This window comes from Falco naumanni, chromosome 7, assembly GCF_017639655.2.
Source record: "Falco naumanni isolate bFalNau1 chromosome 7, bFalNau1.pat, whole genome shotgun sequence".
NCBI lineage: Eukaryota > Metazoa > Chordata > Aves > Falconiformes > Falconidae > Falco > Falco naumanni.
The window spans coordinates 1,056,622-1,077,770 of record NC_054060.1 but is presented as its reverse complement, the minus strand read 5'-3'; the positions used below and the strand labels follow the sequence as shown (position 1 = coordinate 1,077,770).

The window sequence follows — 21,149 nt, the reverse complement described above, 5'->3', positions numbered from 1 at the left end:
GCTGCTACCGACCCCTCTGCTGCCATTCACTGGGGGTGCCCCAGGAGGGCTCCGGGGCCACCTCCTCCAGGGGCACTAATCCTCCACTTCCTCATGCCCTGGGGAATCATTTCTTCCCCGCGGTGAAGTGGTGCCATCTACTCTGTCCAGATGAATATGGCCACATGCTTGGAGGGCAGGGGACACTCAGCCTAGCAGTATGCCGTGTGGGTGTGACAAGTTTAGTCAGCTCTTTGCGGCAGGAGTCATTGTGGTGTTCTGTGTTTGTGCAGCACCTGGCACAGCAGGATCCTGCTTCCTGCTCCTGTTTCAATACAAATACCTTGAGAAACAGGCAGAAAATTAGAAGCCACCTCCAAAAGGATGTTTATTTTCTTCTGGGGCACAGCAAGAGTAATGATGGCCAAATCTACAGGGGTTTAAGCTCAGGGTGAGACAGACAGGTGCACATGGGGATCCAGGCAGATTGTCTAATGTCCTCGGTAGATGACTAGAAACTTCACTGGGTACCAGTCTGCATCTTCAGGCACACAAGCAGCTCCAAAAATCAGCTCAGGGTGTTTCATAGCACAACAGCCACTTCCAGCCAGCTCGCTACAGTTGTGACTGTGCACTGGCCTCCCCAAACTGTTCTTGGGTCGAACTGTCCCCACCACTCAGCCCGGGAAAGCCTGTGGTCCCCAGGCTCTGCGCTGCCTGGGTCAGGAGCAGCGCAGAGGGGTGTGGACCAGGCACGCAAGTTGCCTCGTGCCAAGCTACCTAGTAAATAAAGCCTGTTCCCTAATTACCCTACTTATTTGGAATAGCAAAGACCCGGGCATTACTCATCCTGCCCTACATAAATATAAATAGCCTCAGCTTTGTTCAGCTCCGGTCTTACCAGCTGGACCTTTGCTAGGCTGGCCCTGCCTCACACGTCAAGCCTCGGGGAAGCTCAGTTGGTCACCCCAGGCCCTCATCCTACACTTCATCCCCAAGGGGAACTCTGTCACCCCCCGGGCCGCTGTGCTAGCCCTGTCCTGCCCTGCTGGTGACGTGCCCAGCCCCTCGCCAACACGTGAGCAGGCGTGAGCAGACGCGGGGCAGCACATTGGCACCCCAAGGAGCCAAGAAAGGCATTGACCACAGCGGGGCTTTGCCTTATCGGAGCTTTGCAGCTTCCCACAGCCTGTCCTTGGACACAAAAGCGGGTCCAGCCCTGTGCCGAGGCGGGCTCCCCCGGGACGGGTCACCAGGGTGCTTGGCCAGCCCCTTTCCCCGCCGGCCCCGAGCTGGCCGCGGCGGTGCCGTGCCACGGGCAGGGACCGGCCGCCCCCGGCACCCCGCCGCCCCCTCCTGGCCTCTGCCGGGGCTGCAGAGCTCCCGGCCCGGAGCCTGGGCGCGGAGCCCCGCCGGACGAGCCGCGGGGACCCAGCCGCAAGGCAGCGCCGCTGGGAAGAGCCCTGCTTCAGCAGCACAGAGCGCGGCCATTGCCAAACATGTTTAAACCGCCTTGGGCACCCGCCTGTTGCCCTTTTTCTTTATAATCCCAGTAATAAACATTTGCAAACAGTGATGGGATCTTCCCTATGCCATCCCACAGGCGTGGGAAAACAGTTCCCCTCCTGCAGTCCCGGCCTTATCTTTTCTTGCAGCGAGCCTGGGATCTGCACTTTGCTGCCAGTTACTCCTCACTTAAAACACGCATATTTCTCAAAAATACTCTTTGGTATGAAATTTTAGCTCTGCCGTTTGCAAGTCTTCCTTTCATTACAAAGTTTCTGATCCAATGGCCACATATGGAGTCTTGGGCACTGACCGGCTCCTGGTAGATGGTTGGCAAAAGGTACCCGAGAAAAGCAGGGCTGCTGCCTTTGGTTCATCTCAAGGGGATCTGTGCTGCCTCTGGGGATTTTCCAGCTACTGAGGAAAGCTGAGGACTGTACTTCTACCCACTCTGAAAAATTATTTAGATCTCCGTAGGCACCTGGTGCTTTTTCATTTTATTCTTGCAAGAGCTTAATTACCCAAGTGGTTCTAGTAACTGTTTAATGCTGAAGCTGACAAGAATAAAATATTACACTGCAATCACCTTGCTCCATGAAATTAAGCACATGCTTACAGGATTTACGGGAGCAGGGCCTCTGTGCACAAGGAGTTTGTCACTGCACCTCCACGGGCTCTGTCTGATTCCAGCTCAGCTCCACAGCCGTGACTGAGAGCAGCCAGGGACAGCAGCCACAAATACTCAGCCTCCGCAAGAACTCACAGCATCTCTCTGTGACAAACCCCATTTTGCAACACCAAAATTCTGTGAAAGTGCTGGTGTCCCACATCACAACCGCCCTAGTCTCCTGCCCTGGGAGGTTCACCCACAGATTCAGGGTGAACCTCCCATCTCACCCAGCCTCTCTCTTGCTCCCACTGTTCCTTGAGCCAGGCAGGAACTTCGGAAAAAGCCTTTCTCCTCCATCACTGGAGACACACAGAGTTCCCACGTTGGAGGAAAGGAAATCCAGATTTCTCAATGCCTTGGGCTTGATTGTGGGTGGCTGCACACCCATTAACAACCTCAACCACGACCGTGGGCTGAGATGCCCCTCGGATCACCGTTTGTTCAGCCACCCCAAAGCTGTGCAAGCTGGAGATAATCCAGAGGAAAAAAGGCTCTGCAAATAATACCAATAGTGCAAATACCACCAGGCTGAGCTCAAGTTAGGAATTCAAATCCTTCAGACTGATTAACACATCTCACCTCAAGCTTTTTGCCTTAAACTCCGCCTCCAAGTTCATAATTGTTGAAATATTTCTCCTCGCTGAGACCCGTTCATGCCTGCTAGCTCCAAATCTCCCAGGCCTCACTCTCTTTACATGTGCTCTCCCATCTGAAGAGGTCCCTTCTGTTCAGCTCCATCTGTGCTGAGAAATTCATTTTCCACGTGCATCTGCTAAGCTGTTTGATGGCAGCATCTAGCGTGATAAACAGTGGTCAAGGTGGAAATGTAGAGATATGAAAACGAGTCATCCTGTGCTTTGAAAAGCACCAGGATACATGCTTGTGGCTCTGAAAGCAGTCTGCTTCAGCCCCCAAAAGCATGGATGTTCCTCATGGGCTGAGCTGTTAGAGAAGGATCTGGCTGGTGAAAATACCCTGGGTGTGAATTTAGGGTCATCTCTTTTTTAGGATCTTCTTTGTGCACGTGCCAAAGCTCCACCAATCATCCCTCCTGGCTCCTGCTGGGTGTTTAAATGCAAGCACCCTTCTGCTTGATGAAATGGGTGCAAGTACCTCGGCCTCCAGCTCACAGTCCACAACATTTAGGCTCAGAGGGATGCTGCCTCTCTGCCATCACCCCCTTGGGGACAGGTATTCTCTGGCAGAGGGGGGAGAGGCTGAGAAACTCACCTGTCCTCCTGCAACATTCAGTTTGGTTTTGGTAGAAAGCCCCAACTCAGGTCACAGCACAGCAAGGTTGGTGGCCTGCTGCTGCTGCTTGGAGTGCCCACGCCCACAGCAAACTTCAGGGGAGTTACTCTGACAAAAGCAGTATCACTCTAAAGGCGGAAATATGTCCTTGCCACCCAACCTCCAATGGTGCATATGCTCCATCCACATAGAGCAGCTATGAGCTGGAACAGCAGATACAGCAGCATCAACTCATGTAGATGGCTTGCTCCCTGCGTGCACCTGCCCGACACCACACCGAACAGCATCATCCCCGAAATACAGAGATGTGCAACAGAAGGGTCCACACCTGCAAAGACCCAGCACATGCCAACACTTACTCCCCTGGACCACCACTACCAAGTAGGGTCACTTCAACACTGCATGGCTGCAACTCTCGTGGTTGCAGTCCAAATACTGCAGTTATTTTACCAAGTAAAAAAGGGGAGGTAAACAAGCAAATGGAGAGAGTAAGTTTGCCCAGAAAGCCTCTGAGATGTCAAAAATCAAGTCAGAGGTCTACAGGCAGTTGCAGGCATTTCCAGAAGACAACCTGTGTTTTCCAAAGCCCTCTTCCAGTCACACCACCAGCAGGTCCCTTGGCCTGGGACCTGGCTTCCTTCAAGAGCAAGTGTATTTAGACAGTGTTTGGCTCAAAGAGCCAAGCAAACAGAAAACTCAAGCTCTGTGAAGGTTTTCATGAAAGGCTTCCCCCATTCTCCTTTCACCAGCTCTATGCTTCTCACCAGCGGAGGAATCTGTATGTGAAACACCCTCCTGATTAAATGCAGAAGCAGTCAAAGTTACATGGAATTAGGCAGCATAATAAATGGGTTTATACCTTAAAAAAATACTGTGGAAGAAGGAACTGCACTGACAGGCCAAAAGCCACCTTCGTGCCCTGAAGGTGAACAAACCAGAAAGACCCAAGTGTGACACCAGCCTGATTTTGTAACAATTTATGTTGGAAAAAGAAATTTGGATTTTCTACCAAATTCCTTATTGGTAGTAAGCAGGTAATCCAGCAGAGTCCTGGTGCAGCACAGTTTTCTGCAGAGTCCCCCAGCAACTCAGCTTCCAGCTTTTGCAGTCAAAGAGATGAGGAGTTTGCAGGCACCTTCACAACAGGTCTTACCTGGCTGCAGCAGCATGACGTTCTCAGCCCTTTGCTTAGCCCCATGCACTGAAATTAAAGTACCTCTGAGCTGGTACGTCCCTGCTGTGGTGCTGGTGACACATTAGGGCAAGCAGCGGTGCAGCAAGGGAGGACAGGTAAGCTCTGAACCTTGTGACTCCGTATTTACTCCTGCTTGTTCCTTGCTAAGCTAGCCTAAAGAGGCCAACCCTCCCAGGTGGATATATCACCCTGGAGATGTGCTCTGAGATTGCAGGCTGGTCTATTGAAGACCTACTGAAAAAGCAACTTCTGGCTATTGCTGCTCCATGCCTGCTGCAGGACAGCATGTAAACCAGTTTCTTTTAGCCAAGCTCCAGAGTTAAACACATGCTTAAGCAATTTTCTTACATAAAGATGCATTCCTGAATCAGACTGTTAGTCTAGATTAATGCTGGCCAGCTACAGATGAACTTCTCTGAGTCATCCGCCGGAGACATCAGGTCCCCTAAAATAGCAACAACAGAATCCATAGAAAGGCTTGAATATTTCGACTGAAAGCTATGATCACAATGCTTTACATAAGCACAGCAAACACACCACCCTCCCCAGACTGAAATAAGGATTTGCTTCAGGCCAGGGCACTTTCACATTTCAGTCTCACACGCTGAGAAGCACAGCTGACATCGCCTGATGCAACACAGCAACAAACTTTTTTTTTTTTTCCTCCTTCCCCTACAATTTTAATATAGAAAAACTACTTGAGGAAAAGTCCAAAGATACTGGAATCAATCAGTGCTGTCGGAAAAGTGGTGGCAACAGCCGGTGCTTCAGAGGTTTGTACAGAGAAAGGCAACAAACCCCACTCAAGATTGCAGAGGCTTTGTGTAGACTGGCAGCAGCCTTGAAACAAATGAAAGAAAACTTGAACACAAAGAACAACAGAGGCCATTTTCCCAGAGGTCTGATGCAGGCTGGAATATAGGTGTTCTCCTCTGTATCTCTTCATGCTGTGTGACGTGGACAGAGACAGATCAACATCCTGGAGCAATGGTACTGGAATTAGAAGAATCATGAGGAAGCAGCCTAGTAGGTGTCATTGTACTGATTTGGGGTCCTGCTACTTTTGCATAGGAAAAACAACGGACGGGTGAGGATTGTCAGGAGCCTGAGGGCACTAACAGGCTATAATTGCCCCAATCAGCCTCACTTAGGAATTCCACCCATTGCTCCAGGAGCTTCATTTAAGCTGAGGTTTAGGCAACTTTTTTTTTTTTTTTTTTTCCTGGGCTCTGTTCCTAGACTTCCCCAGACTGATCTTGGAGTTACCTTGATGCTTTGCTTTTGCTGGGTGGTACCTGGGCTGTTGATGGGCTGTATTACTGCTGTCACCAGGCCCTGCTCACTTGGCTGTAGGGCTGCACCCAGGCAGTAAGGCTGTTGCCTGACCCATGTTGGGCCCATCCTTGGTTTCTGGCTCATTTTCCCTTAGGCAGATCGGTGGCTTTTGCTGTCCTACAGGGTTATGGAAGAAGAATGCAGTGCTGGGTAGGTGTTAAGCTCATAGCAACACCATCTGGCTCTCTTTGACCCTGTTCCTGATGGAGCCCAGCTCCCTTATCTATAGGTAACTCTTAATCCTTTCCCTGCCTTTCCCCACTTGAGTTCCCCCATGAATTTTCACCAATCTCATGAAATTCCTACAATCCCATTTAGACCCAAGCCTAACTGTGATACTCTCCTTCTGCCTAGCATCCCCACAATTTCTCCACTTCCATGACATCCCAAAATCTTCACTGGTACCTCACAGATTCCTTCAGCCCTGGTGAGCACCTCCCTCCACCCCTCTCCAGTCCCACTGAAATGCCCTTGTGTCCTCCTGGGTCTTGTTTTTTCACCATCAGTTCCCCAGCTTTGCACTGGTGCTTTTGTAACCTTTGACAGCAAGCTCCTTGAGGGCTTTTCTGCAAATGCTTTTTTCCTGTTGACCCTGGTTCTCTCTGTGCTGCTCACATGAGGGACAATCCCTTAAATTCCACACCAGACCTATTCACATTTGTGTCCTGCTCACGCAAAGTGGTTTTTCATTTTGTGCTAGTGTGATGGGGCATCTCCCTCATCGTGCTTTCTCCCAGAGCATTTGTTTAATTTCCTGCTCATTCCCTGTGCCTGTGGCTTGTCTCCCAGAGCTCCTGATAGCTTGGAGGTTTCTGGCAGCTTCACTGCTTGCTCGGGAGGGCTGGGACAACTTTTTTTAATAATTTACTGGAGTTAGTTCCTGTGTAGGAGCTGGTAGCATTGTGCTGGCAACTAGATGCTTAAAACCTGGGCTTAAGGGTCCTTATTTGACTTTGAGATTGCTGAGGAATGCAGAGCTGGGAAGAAAGAGGCAAAATAAAGAGTTTATCTGAAGTTGAGGGTTTTCTTGTAAAAGCCAAACCCTACCTGGAAAGCATCTCTGCAACACTGTGAGGCTCCACCGAGGGATAAAGGCCTTTTTTGTACAACCCAACCAATATTGCACCTGCCACCCATAAAATATCCCTGGAAACCTGTGCAACAGCTGATCTACATACAGCATTATTCATAAAAATGCATGCTATTGACAAAAGATGCCGAAACCCAAGGTGGACCCAAAGCGTGTGGACATTCAGTCACATGGCTGGAGAGGGGTGCAGGTGAAAACGGGGTTTTAAACTGTTAATCTGCTCCTCAAAGGCCACGCCAGGCTGCTGGGACTCCCCAGGGCATCCTCGGGGGGCTGGTGGCATGGCGGAGGGACTCTTACATTTTGATGGCTGAGGAAGATATGACCCCCCACGGGCAATCCGAGGGTTTAGTGGATTTATGTAAAAACGAAGAGGCACTTGCCTAAGTAAAGGCACACCCAGCGGCTTGGGGGTGCGGGCGGGGGCTGGGGGACGCCGCCGTGTGAGGGGGTGCAAGGGCGTTTGTGGCTCGACCGGAGCGGCCGGCGGGCAGCCCCGGGGGAGGCGGGCAGCCCCGGGGGAGGCGGTCCCGGCAGCCCGGCCCTGGCCCGGCCCGGCCCCGCGGGGCCGAGCTGCCATTTCGCGGGCGTCCCTCCCGCGGCGGGCGGCGCCGCCCCCTCCCTCCAGCTGCGGGGCGCGACATGGCGGCGGGGCGGGCGCTGCCGCTGCTCCTGCTGCTGCTGGAGCCGGCGGCCGCCGTGTGGCCGCAACCCCAGGCCCAGCGGACCCCGGCGGGTGGCGGCCGCTGCCTGCTGCCTCCCCGCCGCTTCCGCTTCGCCTACGCCGCCGGCTCCGCCGTGGGGCCGGGCTGCGCCGTGCTGGAGGCGGCCTTCCAGCGGTACTGGGCGCTGCTCTTCGCCGCCGCCCGCCCGACCGGTGAGGCGGGGGCGGGGGCTGCCGGGGCGGGGGGCTCCGCGGTCTCCCCGCGCGGGGGCGCTGCCGGGGCGGTGGAGCCGCTGGGCCGCGGCCTTTCTGTGACAGCCCAGCCCCAGAGCCAGCCTCGTTTGTTGTGGGGCCGAGCGCGGCCTGCGGGGCCAGCAGCCTTCGCGGGGGGCGCTGCGGCCTGGGGCGCGGGGGGCCGCCAGCCGGGGCGGCGCGGTGGCCCTGGGGCCGTGCCCTGCCACACGCGGGGGAAAATAAAATCCAGCCCTGGCTCGCACAGTGAGCGCTACTTGTCTTGCCTTTCTTTCAAGGAGCTGGGCTCTTGCTGTCAAGAGTTTGTGCTTTCTGTCTCATTTTTTATCTCTTCCAGCCCGCATTTCAGCTCCCCAGTGCTTCCTTTTACTACTTGTCTTGCCACTGCAGGGAGAGCTGCGGCCGGCGTTGCAATCGCTCCGGCTTCACCGTTTTTCACAAGTCTTGGCTCTTCCCCTTTCTAGCAGGTCTTGGTGTCCAGTGTGAAGCTTTACCTTGAGACTCTTGTTGCTTCATACATGTTTCTTCCGAGTACGCATTTGTGCCATGGCGTCTCTGCCAAAGCTGAGCTGCTAAGTGTCCAGGGGAGCATGGCTTTTCTGGCGGAGAGGCGGTAGCTCTTGGATTCGTCCTGAAATTGTTGGGTAAGAAGAGGAAAGGCAAAAGCCTTGAGAGCCTGGGCATGATTTGGGCCAGGTTGTAAATGTTTCTTGTGCTCAGACTTCTTCATGATGGCACCCTTTGCATGTTTGGGATGAAATGCAGGAGATTCCCTGGCTGCGTTCGCAGGGGCAGGCACAGGCTGGGGAGCCAGCACGCATGGATGCTCAGTGCCTGCGTGGGTCTGCGGCAGCCTGAAGCGCTATATCTGGGGAATGTGAAATGCTTCATTCATCAAAAAGAGCTAGTAACTCTGCTTCTGAGTGTTTTAAATGTCAGTGTGAACTCAGTCGCCGCTGATCAAAGCAGGGAAGGGTGGCGGCGTTGGAAGCCACTCTGTTTCATCTTGAGCACATTGTGCTTTGAGAAAGGCAAGTTTGAAATGCTGAGAACAGTTTGGCTTGTTTTATTTCTCCAACTCTTACAAGTAGCAATATAAATAAATCTTGATTTGGGAGATGAGAAGACTCCTCTTGTTTCTCTTGCTGCTAGGAACTGAAGTTGAAACAGCTGGTATAATTATTCACATTTTCATGTTCTCAGATGGGAAATTTGACCATCAAATCACTTGGAACAACTTTGTATGATCACAAGTTTGAACTCATACTCCTTGCTTTCCATACACCTGCTTTATGACGCTCAAACTGCATGATTAATTTTAAGGCTTTTTTTCCCCTCTTTGCCTGCCTTTTTTTATTTTCACATGGGTGATTAGTAAGAACAGGCAATGGAAACCCTGGATGGAAGGAAACAGTTTCTATTAATAGAGAAAATAAATAGCAGAAACCATTTTCTGTCTGTTTCAGAAAGCTGCTCTGTCACTTTAACAAGTAAACAAGATTATGTCCAAACTGCATTCATCCTGGACTTCAAGTGTGAAAGCAGACTTAAGTTGGGAGGGATACATGGGGGTGTTTGGTCAAGCCCCTGATCAAAATGGGGTCAAACCTGGAGCTGGAGCCAACTTTGCAGCTGGGTCAAGCTTCTCAGGGCTGTGTCCAGCTGAAATTGTGGTATTGCCAGGGATAGAGAACTGAGCCCTTGCTGAAGTGTTTGACCACCCTTAAGGTGAAGGACTTTTTTCCTTATCTCTAATAGGGATTTCCCTTGCTGCTTTCCCCTTGTCTCTTGTCCTTAAGCTGGGCACCTGTGAAAAGAGTCTGGGACCCTGTGTGGAACTCAAGCCATGATATTCCATCCCTGATGTCCTACTGCTGCTAAGCTGCTGCTATCATTGTGTTAACATCCTTACCTTCGGGTCCATGACCGTAATTAACTTGACACGTGCCTTCACAGTGCTCTCTGGAACCATGAGCTTCAGCCTTTGCGGTTGATGGGTCACTGATCCCTGCTGGGCCCATCTGCATTGCCTTCTAGGTGTGATAGTGGTGGTGCCTGCCTGCTTCTTGGCCAAAGAGGACATGTTTGGGTTTGGCGATGTTTCCCTGTGTGGGTTTAAATGTGGTGCATGGTAGTGGGACCAGTTCTGTCAAGGCTTCTCAACAGAATATTTTCCGTGTCTTCAGGCTTGAGAGTGGCTGCCCTGGTGAGCTGCTGTCTTGCCAAGCAGAGGGAGCAGGTCTTGCTGTGCTGGCGTGCCAGCTCGCACATCTGCGAGGTTGCCTTGGCTACCAGCTCGTCTGTAACTGAGAGGAAAGCTCAAAACAGAGGGCTATCTTCAAGCCGTTTCTCTTCTCTCCACAGAACACGCCATTCCTTCATGGAGAAATCTGGGGGCTCTGGCTCCTTTGAGCTTTGGAGTGTGGGCTCTCTGCACTTCACTCAAACACTAGCAGTGCCATGGTCTGCTTGGTGCCCGGCTTCTGACCGGGCTCACTTAAAGTCAAACTTTTTATCTTCTGGTGCCCAGATTAAGCACTGGCTGTTCTTGGGAATACTGGTGGGGGTGTAGGCATGGACCTTGGCTGTGATTAGCAGGGTCCCACGCCACTAACCCATGCTCCTCCTGGCCAGAGACTGATGTGAATAAACCCATGCATCTCAGCAAAGGCTCGACACCTCTCTTTGGAGTTGAATGACTCCAATGAGAGCTCAGGCCTCTGCGTCCTTGGAAGTGCTCCTTCATATAGGGAGGCCTGGCCAGAGCTCCTGCATGGGGTCTGCACATGACTGGCTTTATTTTCCCAGCCATTGTGTTGGGGACCTGCTCTGCAGAAGGTGAAGTTGGTCAGGAGCCTTTCAGTGCTGGGAAGACCTTTTGGTGGCCTCAACTCAGCCTAGCTCTGTAGTATGCTTGGATTTATTCTCCACCTTTTTTTACAGGGTTTCTTTGCTCTTTCTAAGAAGTATGGGTAGAGTAGCAGAGCTCTTGGGTTCATGCTTTTTCCCTGGTGCTGGGAGAGTTTGGAAACATGAAGCTTTTCACCCTACCCCAGAGAATATTTGAGTAGTCCTGTCTGTTGCTTAGAGCAGGGGCTGGTGTCCAGGAAGCCTTGGGGGCTGCTGCTGGACCATACTCTGATGTCTCTCCTCTTTTGTATGCTCCTTTAAGCTTTCACTGCGAAGCCTTCCCTGGTAGACCTCTGTGCTGAAGGTTGGGATCAGCTCATGTGCTTCTGGTTGCCTGTGTTTAAAGAAGCCCCTGCTGAACACCCCTGTGCCAGCTCAGGGGTGAGGGAGGGGGTGCCCATTTCTGCCACGTGTTTTTAAAGAGTCCGCATACCCCTGCACCTCCATTGCCAGCTGGGTTGGGAGGATGGCAGTGGACTGGAATCAGCGGAAAGAGCCAGGATGGCGTTGATGTCCGTGGTCTGTGTCCTTTGCAGAGAAGGAGCTGCCCTGGGGGATACCGTGTACTCAGCTTCTTGTCTTTGTTGCCACACCGGGCTGCAATGGGTTTCCCAGCCTGGACTCCAAGGAGAGCTGTGAGTATTGAGGTTGGGAGCAGGGGGCAGTGACTGGAGTGGGAGTGCAGCTGTTTCTGTGCCTGTCACTTGGAAATAGCATTGTGCATCACATACCCCCAATTTTAGGAAAGCAGAAATTCTCGCTATTACTGAGAAGCTGGGGCAGGAAGGGAGTGACTTACCTGAGAATGCTGATAGAGCAGTGGAAGAGGTTTAAAACAGAAAGAAACCCAAAAGTTGGTTCTCTGGGATCCCAGGGTGCAGTCCTATATCAAAGCCTCAGCCTGGTGCTGCTGCAGCCCCATAGCTGGGGCTATCATGGCCCATAGCAGAGTGTGATGGAGTGTGGAACTTAATGCCAGTGCTGGCCCCTCTGATGCTGTGTTTCAGATAAGCTGTCTGTCTCAGAAGGGTCCTTGCTGCTTTCTGCGGATGCTGTCTGGGGAGCTCTCAGAGGTGAGGTGGGCTTTCTGTGGGGCATTCCTGCTCTCCCTGCCTCAAGCCTATAGGGATGTCTCTCTGCGCCTCTCTCTTTCTATAGACTTATTTGTTAATTGAGCTCTGTTCCTTTGAGGGAATCTGTGCTGAGAAAGTGACTGTGTGTGGTTTTCTTGCAGGCCTGGAAACGTTCAGCCAGCTTGTTGGGAGAGATGAGAATGGCACGGTGAGTCCTGGCCTCATCTCCTGGGGGCAGTCAGCTCTCCATAATGCTCCTGTCTCCATGGGGACAGGCTGAGGATTGCCGGGGATGCTCAGGATGAGGGGGGTACCTGCAGCGCAGCACAGCCTTGCCAAGGGCCAAGTAGAAATTCACGAATCCAGCCAGATCCCTGCCTTCTGAGCAGGTAAAGCATTGCAGCAGTTTCTGGCTAGCTTGTGCTCTGGGCAGTGGGGGTACCCCTCCTTGTTCCGCCAGCCCTGCAGACAAAGGTGATGCCGTTTGTCTCCTGCTAATGGCTGTGTTGTCCGAAGCCCTCCTTACTTCCTCCTCCTGTTCTCTACATGCAGTACTACATCAACAAAACAGAAATTGTGGACTTTCCCCGCTTCCGTCACCGGGGACTGTTGCTGGACACCTCTCGTCACTACCTACCCCTGAGAGCCATCCTGGAAACTCTGGTAGGGGGCCTGTGCTGGGAGACTAAGTGGTGTAGTTGGATGTCCCTTCCTCTGAGACAGCTGAGGGCTCCTTGAGTAGCCTGGAGGGCTTTTTGGGTTTTTTGTGTTGCTCCTTTCCACAGATCCTAGGAGCTGTCTGATGCATAGGCCACTGCATCTACATTTCATTGAGGAAGAGCTTGTTAAATCTAGGCTTTTTGAATAAAACCAGCATGCTTGTCCCTAGATGAAGCAGCAGGCTGGGGTGGGATGACAGCATAACCTCAATTCTTAATTTACAGATGTGCATCATGGAAAAATGCTTCTGTGCTGTAGGTCCTTCCCAGTGCACATGGCTGTGTTTGCACTCAGTGTAAGTTGCAGCTGCCTTGTTTAGGTGATTTCTCAGCTCCCTTTGTAAACAGGATAAGGAAGAAAACCCTGAGGTAGCTTGGATTCCTGCAATCCAGATTACTTCCCGAGGCTGGCATGTTTCTGAGGCAAGGAAAAACACTGACTTTTTCCCAGCCACATTAGACAAAGGTTGCTGGTGTTTCTGTGTTCATCCTAGGCAGAATTAGACTTCCAGGTCCCCACCATTGGCTCTGTTATAGGGAGAAGAAGGATTTTATTGTGAGCAGAAGTACTGTTGTCCCTTTGCAGCTTGCTGTGGTGCTGGAATGTTTGAAGAGAGGTGTCTCTTGAATCCTGGGGAGCATTTAGGGACTCTGCCTAGTCCTTTTAGAGAACAGAGACCTTCTCTCCTTTCTGTGGCAAGCTGGGTGACCTTTCAGAAGGGACGGGCATGTTCATCTTTGTTCCTGTTCCTTCCCAGGATGTCATGGCGTACAACAAGTTCAACGTGTTTCACTGGCACATTGTGGACGACCCGTCATTCCCCTATGAGAGTATGACCTTCCCAGAGCTCAGCAAGCAGGTAACCCACCCTGATCACCATGTAGCACCCAGCCCAGGGCAAGCAGATCCCTCCTTCAACACCTGAGCGAGGCACTGAGATTTCTTGTGTTTCCCCAGGGAGCCTTCAATGCCATGACCCACGTGTACACAGCCAGTGATGTGCAGACAGTGATCGAGTACGCCCGGATGCGTGGCATCAGAGTCATCGCAGAGTTTGACACTCCTGGGCACACCCTCTCCTGGGGTCCAGGTGAGGAGCAGACCCTGCCTGCTGCTGCTGCCGGGAGAGTTGTAGCTGTACTGGGGGGACGAAGGGGATCTGTAACCTGGATTCCAAAAACCAGGTGTGAGCATCTGTGCCCCATGGGCTGGCTTTGCAGAGGAGCAAACCATCATCTGGAGGAAGCAGGACCCAGTCATCCAACTTCTGGAACAAAATCCAAAGGGAAAACATTTCCATCTCTTCTTGGGTCCAAGCTGGGTGATTTGTTTTGGGGGAACATCTGCTTTGCCAAAACCAACATCATGGGTATTGCAAGGATCTTGGGTTTAACTGGGGGTAGAGCTGACCAAGCTTCCTCGCTCTGCACAGCTGTGCCCAAGTTACGCTGCTCTCTGCTCCAAGGACTGCAAGTACTTCCTCTTCCATGTCTGGAAGTGCAAGAAGTTCCAGGAAGACATTGCCTTGTCTTTCTCTCTCCTTCCCCTGCCTCCAGATGCCGTGGCCTGCACTGGAGTGTACCCTGTGTGTGTGGCTAGAGCCAAAACTGTGACTGCCCCTGCTTCCCCATCTGCAGCAGGTGCATGGAGCTGGGAGAGCATGCTGGGGACTGTGTCAGCATTACCCTTCCCCGCAGCTCTGTGTGGTTTCCTGTAGGAATCTGCCAAAAAAAGCAGTGAGGCCCATGATGAGAGATACCAAGGGGAAGGGTGGAAACCGTAGTGTTCTTCTGGGATTTGGTGTCTCTGTGTACTGTCCTCCGGGGGGTAAAAGGGGTGTCCTGCCTAAAAGGTTCAAGCTCTGATGATCTCACCTGGTAGTGCATGTTGGGGCAGCAGTGGATGTGCATGGGGGGAGCACAGGATGAATGCAGAACACTGATCCCTCCCCAGCAGGTCAGGCTTGCTAAGCCAGAGATAATTTTTCTGCTGCTGTTTATGCCTTGTGTGCCATGTGTCTTCTGTCCCCTGGCAGGCCCTGGGCCATGCTGAGGAGGGTCCAGGGGGTTATACAGGGTGATATGGCCATGCTCAGCCCCTTCGTAGCTGTCCTGTGTTTGTTACGACCCAGGTGCTCCAGGCCTCCTGACTCCCTGCTATTTGGACAAGGATCCTTCTGGGACCTATGGGCCCATCAACCCCATCCTTAACAGCACCTACCAGTTTGTGACCAGTTTGTTTAAAGAGGTCAGCACTGTGTTCCCAGACTTCTTTCTTCACCTTGGTGGCGATGAGGTGGACTTCACATGCTGGTGAGTCTGAGATCAGTCTGGATAGGAACTGGGGAGAAGTATCTGGGACTGGAGTCTCAGCCCATTGCTTTTTAGTCATGATCATCTGCAGGTCTTTGGTGTCCTGCTCCCCCAGGCTCTGTGTGTCAGTGCCCGGGGTTTCTGTGCTTGTGGTGATGGTGGTTGTGGGAAGCTGCTGTGCCGGTCCAGTCACAGCTCTTGGAATGCCTGGGCTAGCCTTGGACCAATGTGAGGAAGGACTTGGCCATGTCTTGGCCTTATTCCAGAGGTCGGGCTGCAGTGCTCTTATTCTCTTCTCTGTGGCACACAGGAAATCAAATCCAAAAATTCGTGCCTTCATGAGGAAGATGGGCTTTGGTGAAGATTACAAAAAATTAGAGTCGTTCTACATCCAGAGGTAAGGACTGTTGTATCCTGGACCTGCAGCTGCAGTATGTGACCAACACAAATGTCTTTTGCTGTCCTGGGGACACCAGACCTCCTTTATAGGAGCATGCCTATTTGGGCATGTCCCCCTGACCCCAAAGGGAGTAGCCTAGCTGTGTTGTATGGGGAGATTGACCACAAAAAAGCCCAAGGCTGAGGAGAAGCAAGCCCCATAAAGGGCCGTGTTTTCTCCCTTCGCCTTCAGAAGTACCTTCACATCCTGCTGTGGGTGTTGGGAATATTGGTACTGCTGTTTTGGCTGCAGCCAGCAAAGAGAGGGAGTGTAGTCAGGATAACCCAAAACTCAGTACTACTTCCACTCCAGGCTTCTGGACATCATCTCTTCCCTCGGCAAAGGCTATATTGTGTGGCAGGAGGTGTTTGACAACGGAGTGAAGGTGAGAGCTGCCTGCTTTCCCTAATGCAGTTGCCTGTGCTGGAGTAAACAGTGCCAGCATCCCAGCCAGCCACACTGATGTGCTCTGGGGGTGCTGTGCTGGGGCTGGTAGGGTGTATGCTGATACGGGACTGGGTTTGATCTTGAAATGGTGCTGCCAGTGAGCTGCCCTCCTGGTGGTTTTGTCGGACTGTGGTCAATGGTCTCTGCCCTCCAGGTCCTTGTATGTACACCTGCAAGAGGCAGGTTTTAGCCCTGCCTGGGATACTCTGCAAATGGACTTGTCCCTTCCTCTGTTGCTTCTGCAAACCAGATGGGAAGTGGCTCAAAAGTTAAGCCAAAGTCTGCCTCAGTTTCCCTTTGTTGGGAACAGTGGATGGGTCAGGGCAGGTGCTTGCAGGGGGGAGGTGGTACTCTTGTTGCTGCACTGATCCTGTGCATGGTGTTCACATGTGGTCTTCAGGTGAGGCCAGACACCATCATCCATGTGTGGAAGGAGAACCCCAAACCATACATGGAGGAGATGGCAAATGTCACCAAGGCTGGCTACCGGGCTCTGCTCTCTGCACCATGGTATCTCAACCGCATCTCTTATGGGCAGGACTGGATGGCAGCCTACCAGGTGGAGCCCTTGAAATTTGGAGGTGTGTTCCTTGTGTCTCCTTCCCGTATGGCAGCTCACTTGCCACTTGGAGGTAGCACCAGGGCTGGCTGTCCTACTAATCTGTTCTCACTGCTGGTGTGAAGGTGCTTGAGTAACTGTGTCCTCGGTGTTTGTGCTATGTCCTGTTCTCTTGCTGCCAGCAGAAGACAACTCTGCTCTCCCCTAGCCCAGGGTTTGAAGCGGGGCCTTCCAGACGGGCAGGTTATATCCTCTGTAGCTGAGCTGCTCACTGCTGTTACAGGCATCTCTCTGGGCAGGGCAATAAGTCACCCTGCTGTCTTACAACACCTCATCGCCTGAATGCTGTGTCCTCTGGCAGGTAGCCCTGAGCAGAAGGATCGGGTGATCGGCGGAGAGGCATGCATGTGGGGTGAATATGTGGATGTCACCAACCTGGCCCCCAGGCTCTGGTAAGAGAAGCCATGGGGAAGTTAGCTGGAGTCACCTGGTGCAGGGCTCGGGCCCCTTTGCCACTGAGCAGCGTGTGCCAAATGCTGTGGGTTTGGTCTGCGCATGGTGCTTGTCCCTGTCCCCTGGCCGTGTCTCCATGCTAGTAACAGCTTCACTGAGGCTTGAATGAGCGTTTGTAAGACTGTAACGTGCTCCTGTACAACTTGATGCTGCAACCAGTATGTGTCTTAATGCTGGTCACTGTCCTGTCACCCTGGTCCACTCCTGATCCACATGTGTCTAGGAGCGGATCTTTTGATACACGGAAGCCATGCGCTTCTGTGTGCTGAGGGATGTTGATCAGCAAGGTGGGAGCTCAGGGCTTTGTGTGAGAAGGTTTTGACTCCTCCCTGACCCCACTGCTTCTGTCCCCCGTTCCTCAAGGCCAAGAGCTGGGGCCGTAGCTGAGAGACTGTGGAGTAACGCGACTGTCAGAGACCTGCAGGATGCCTACGTGCGGCTGGCCGACTTCCGCTGCAAGCTTCTCGGGTAACCGTCCCTCCTTGCAGCTGGGTGCTGGCTTGTGGGGACAGTGCCAAATGCCACCCTCTCTGGGGTTCAGTCTTTGGGAGGGCAGTGAGGCTGAAGTGGGCTTTCCCTGGTGCAAAATGACCCTTGTTCTTTAAAGTCCCAAGCTTTCCTCCTGCCTGTGCGTGGGCAGAGCTTTGTGCAGTGCTGGAAGAGAGCCCCTGCTGCCGGCGTGGGCTGGTGGCTCTGTCAAAAAGGACTTCGTGCTGAGGAAGGGGGACCCGTCAGTTATTGCCACCTCTCCTGCAGCACCGGTTTTCCCAGGAAACCTGCTCTTACCCTGTGCTCCCACATATGAGCAAACAACCAAGTCTATAAGCGCAGGATGAAAGCCGCTCCCTCTGTCACATCTGAAGTGGGGCACCGATGGCCACCCTGCACTCCTCTAACGACTCCAACCTGGGCCATGGGCTCTGCTTGTGCCCCCTGCGTAATGCCATCTCTCTGCTCTTTTCCCAGGCGTGGTGTCCAGGCACAACCTCTCTACGTTGGATACTGTGAAAATGAATTTCCTGGGTTTTGAAGGGAGAGTCCTGCTGCCCTCTGTCATTGTGCACACAGGAGGAGTGATCCCCCTCTCTCTCAAAAGCTTCTGGCTTGGCAGAGGGCCCCCTTCCCCCCTCCGGCTTCTGCTCTTGCTTTGTTGCAATGAACCTTTTTTTCTTTGTGTGCACTCTTCACCTCTTTTTCTATTTTTATTTCTTTAAATCTATAAATAAATTACCTCAAAGAGGAAAAAGGTGCATTTTCATGCTCAGCTGAGACTTGGGAGACTGTGCGAGGGTTATTGTTAGCAGGAGATGGGTAGGGCTTGCTCCAGAGGTGCCAGTGAGGAGCATCATCCTGGTGGCTCCAGAGCTTGCTGGGTGCCTGACTAGCTGGATGAACTGTGTTTAGTCTCTGCTACTGTCACAGACTCCATCCCTGCAGAGAGTAGGTGATGAGAAGGTGTGGGGTCCCCCAGTTTTTTTCACCTTGACCTCCCACTGTCTGCACTGGTGGGGGGACAAGACACTGCTTGTGCCAGAACAGGTGACACCCCACCTTTTTTTTTCCTTCTGCGGCCTGTGTAGCAGTGGTCAATGCTGTGGTGTTGCTTCCTGTCCTTGTCTCTCTCCTCTCTCTGCCTGTGTCCAGACTGGAGGTCTGCTTGCAAGCCACCATCTCTGCTGCCCCAAACCCTGTCTGCTGCTGCCATCTCCGCTGCCTTCTCCTGAAAAGACGACACGCTGAAGCCTCTCCAAGGAGACCTTGCAAACCTGCTGAGTGGCGCATGGATATTACGGAGTCACTGCTGAGCTCTTCAATCAGCCGCCGCCTCTGCTCAGAATTTGGCCAGCCAACCTGTCCTGCTCCTGCTCTGTGTCCTTGAGGTGGGGAGCTCAGCTCCAGGTCTTCTACATCCAGAAGAGTTTGGTTTGGGTGGTATTTTCCTTGGAGAAAAGACTGGCAGTGCTGCTGTCCCGCGGGCTGGGACAGTCATGGTTTGTCTTCTTTGATGGGGCTGCCACGGTGTTCAGCTCAAAGTGGGGCATCTGTCAGGGAGAAACCCTGGCTGAAGGGACTGTTGTGCAGTGTCTTGGTCTTAAATGTGAGACCTGCTGTTATGACTGGAAACCTTTTACTATTGAGCTTTAATTCAAAAATACCAAATTAACTTTGAATTTAAAATACTCAGAAATTGTCAAGTCTTGCATTTCTTTACTGTGAAAGGATACCCAAACACTGCTCCTCTGAAGTGGTATCTTAAAGGGTGGGGGAGCAAGATGCTGGACCCCAACCACCCTGGAGCAGGGAATTTTAGCCAGATTTGGGGCAAAGAGGGATATTTTTTCCCCCTACTCAGGATGGGAGGGGAAGGGCTGCCTTCCTGTGCCCTGTTTCCTGGGGGAAGATGCTACTCTGATTCTTCCAAGTCTGTGTGGGAAATGTGTGCCCCTTTTCTCTGTTGCTTTGGTTATGAATGCTGTCCTGGTCCTGGAGTTAGGGCTGAGCGGAGGGAGCCGGGGGTGCCCGGCCGCCTGCCAGTCAGTCCTGGCCAGTGTCTTAAACTGAGTAACCCAAAAGACCTAAATGGTGCTTCCTTCTGCCGGGGTGTCAGAGGCTGTCAAATCCTAAAGAGCTCTGAAAGCCTGGTGTAATTAATGCTCCTTCCTCCCCGCTAGACCTGGCACCAGCAAACGCTGATCAGAAGCTTCTCACCCCTGTGAGGACATGTCATGCTCCGACCCAAGCCCCTGCTGATACCCCGCGGTGTCCCTGTGACACCAGTTAGGGCTGGCTTTGGGAAGTGGTGCTCTACAGCGCACGTGCCTCAGGTACTTGTGGGGCAGAAGCTTTACCTTGGGGGCCAGGCTGCTGGCCTCCGGTGCTCTACACCCAGCCACTTGCTCCACCTCTGCGTGGCTGCCACTGCTGTGCCCTTCCCGCAGCTGTGCCAGGGCAAGGACAGCCGGGATACCATAATTTGCTGATCAGATGCAGTGCTTAGGGCTCAGATGGGGTGGCAGGCACAGAGGAAGGGGGTTATTAACACCTCCTATTTTTTAAAGTTGTTTTTTTCCCTTTTCTTCTCCCTAGTGCAGCATAAATTAGTACCTTTGCTGGGTGCTTTTGTTGCTGCAGGGAGCAGCTGCCGGTGAGGCTGGGGCAAGGGGGAGCTTGGCGCTGGGGAGGGTGCTCTGCTCCCGGTGGGGTGCTCAGCTCCCAGGGCACTGCTCTGTGCATGCGGAGGGCCTCTTCCCTGTCACATGGCAGCTCCCTGTCCTCGCCCTGCCTGTCCCCTGGCTTGCTGGGCTCCCTTGTGCCAACAGCTGGGTGCAGGAGCCTGCAGGCCCTGAGATGCTCCAATGCCAGCAGGGTGGCGGGGGGGGGACCCTACCCTAGCCCGGCACCTTCCACCGAAGTCTGCTATTTACAGTCCGGGTTATATCGCCTCAGGGCTCTGCTTCCAGGGGCTCTGCACCAGCATCTCCCCAAAACCACCGCCTCGGGGGCAGCTTGGTGACGCTGTCACCCTCACAGAGGCTGGGATCCCCGTTGGCGGGGAGGGAGCACCCCGCTTTCCCCTGCCGCGGCCTCGCCGTGTGGCCCGTTCCTTCCAGAACATCTATTTTGGTCGTGTGGAACTTGCCGGGGAGCAGAGAACAGGCAGCGTGTGAATCACTCGGGGCCAACGGGTTTAAAAATAAACCCAAGCGGCGGCGAAGAACAGCCACCAAACCCCCGGATTTCGGCAGGATTATGCTCCGCGCCTCCAAAACCCACCCATGGGTGCCCACCCTGGGCACCGTCCCTGTCCAGTGGGTTTTATTGGGACACACTTGCATAGGTTTGCACATGCTTGCAGGCACATACCTGCAGCTGTGTGCACTTGCTTGCATGCGCATGGGTGCTTGCAAACATGTGCACCTGTGCACATGCTTGTACACATGTGCATATGCATGCTTGCAAACACATGCACTCATGCACATGCCTGCACACACATGTAAATGCATGCATGAACACGCATGCTTACATGCCATTGCACAGGCTTGCAACACAGGCATGAAGCTGCATGTGCTTGTGCACACTCTTGCATGTACTTGCGCACGTGTGCAGTCTTGCAACCATATGCATACACTTGTAGCACATGCACACGCTTGCACACACTCACACTTGCACGCACATGCAAACATTTGCACGCACCTGAACATGCATGCTTGTGTGCACGCTTGTTCACCCTTGC

At 52.9% G+C, this 21,149-nt stretch overlaps 1 protein-coding gene across 1 annotated transcript; it reads left to right on the top strand.

The window, feature by feature from the left end:
* Window positions 1-7,646: 7,646 nt before the first annotated feature.
* Window positions 7,647-19,095, top strand: HEXA (hexosaminidase subunit alpha). The gene is made up of 14 exons (XM_040601707.1): window positions 7,647-7,903; window positions 11,389-11,487; window positions 11,860-11,925; window positions 12,087-12,133; window positions 12,478-12,588; window positions 13,403-13,504; window positions 13,603-13,735; window positions 14,777-14,957; window positions 15,268-15,354; window positions 15,709-15,781; window positions 16,244-16,424; window positions 16,764-16,854; window positions 17,279-17,383; window positions 17,882-19,095. The coding sequence occupies exons 1-14, from the start codon at window positions 7,669-7,671 to the stop codon at window positions 17,943-17,945; spliced, it is 1,575 nt and encodes a 524-aa protein (XP_040457641.1). The 5' UTR covers window positions 7,647-7,668; the 3' UTR covers window positions 17,946-19,095.
* Window positions 19,096-21,149: the final 2,054 nt, after the last annotated feature.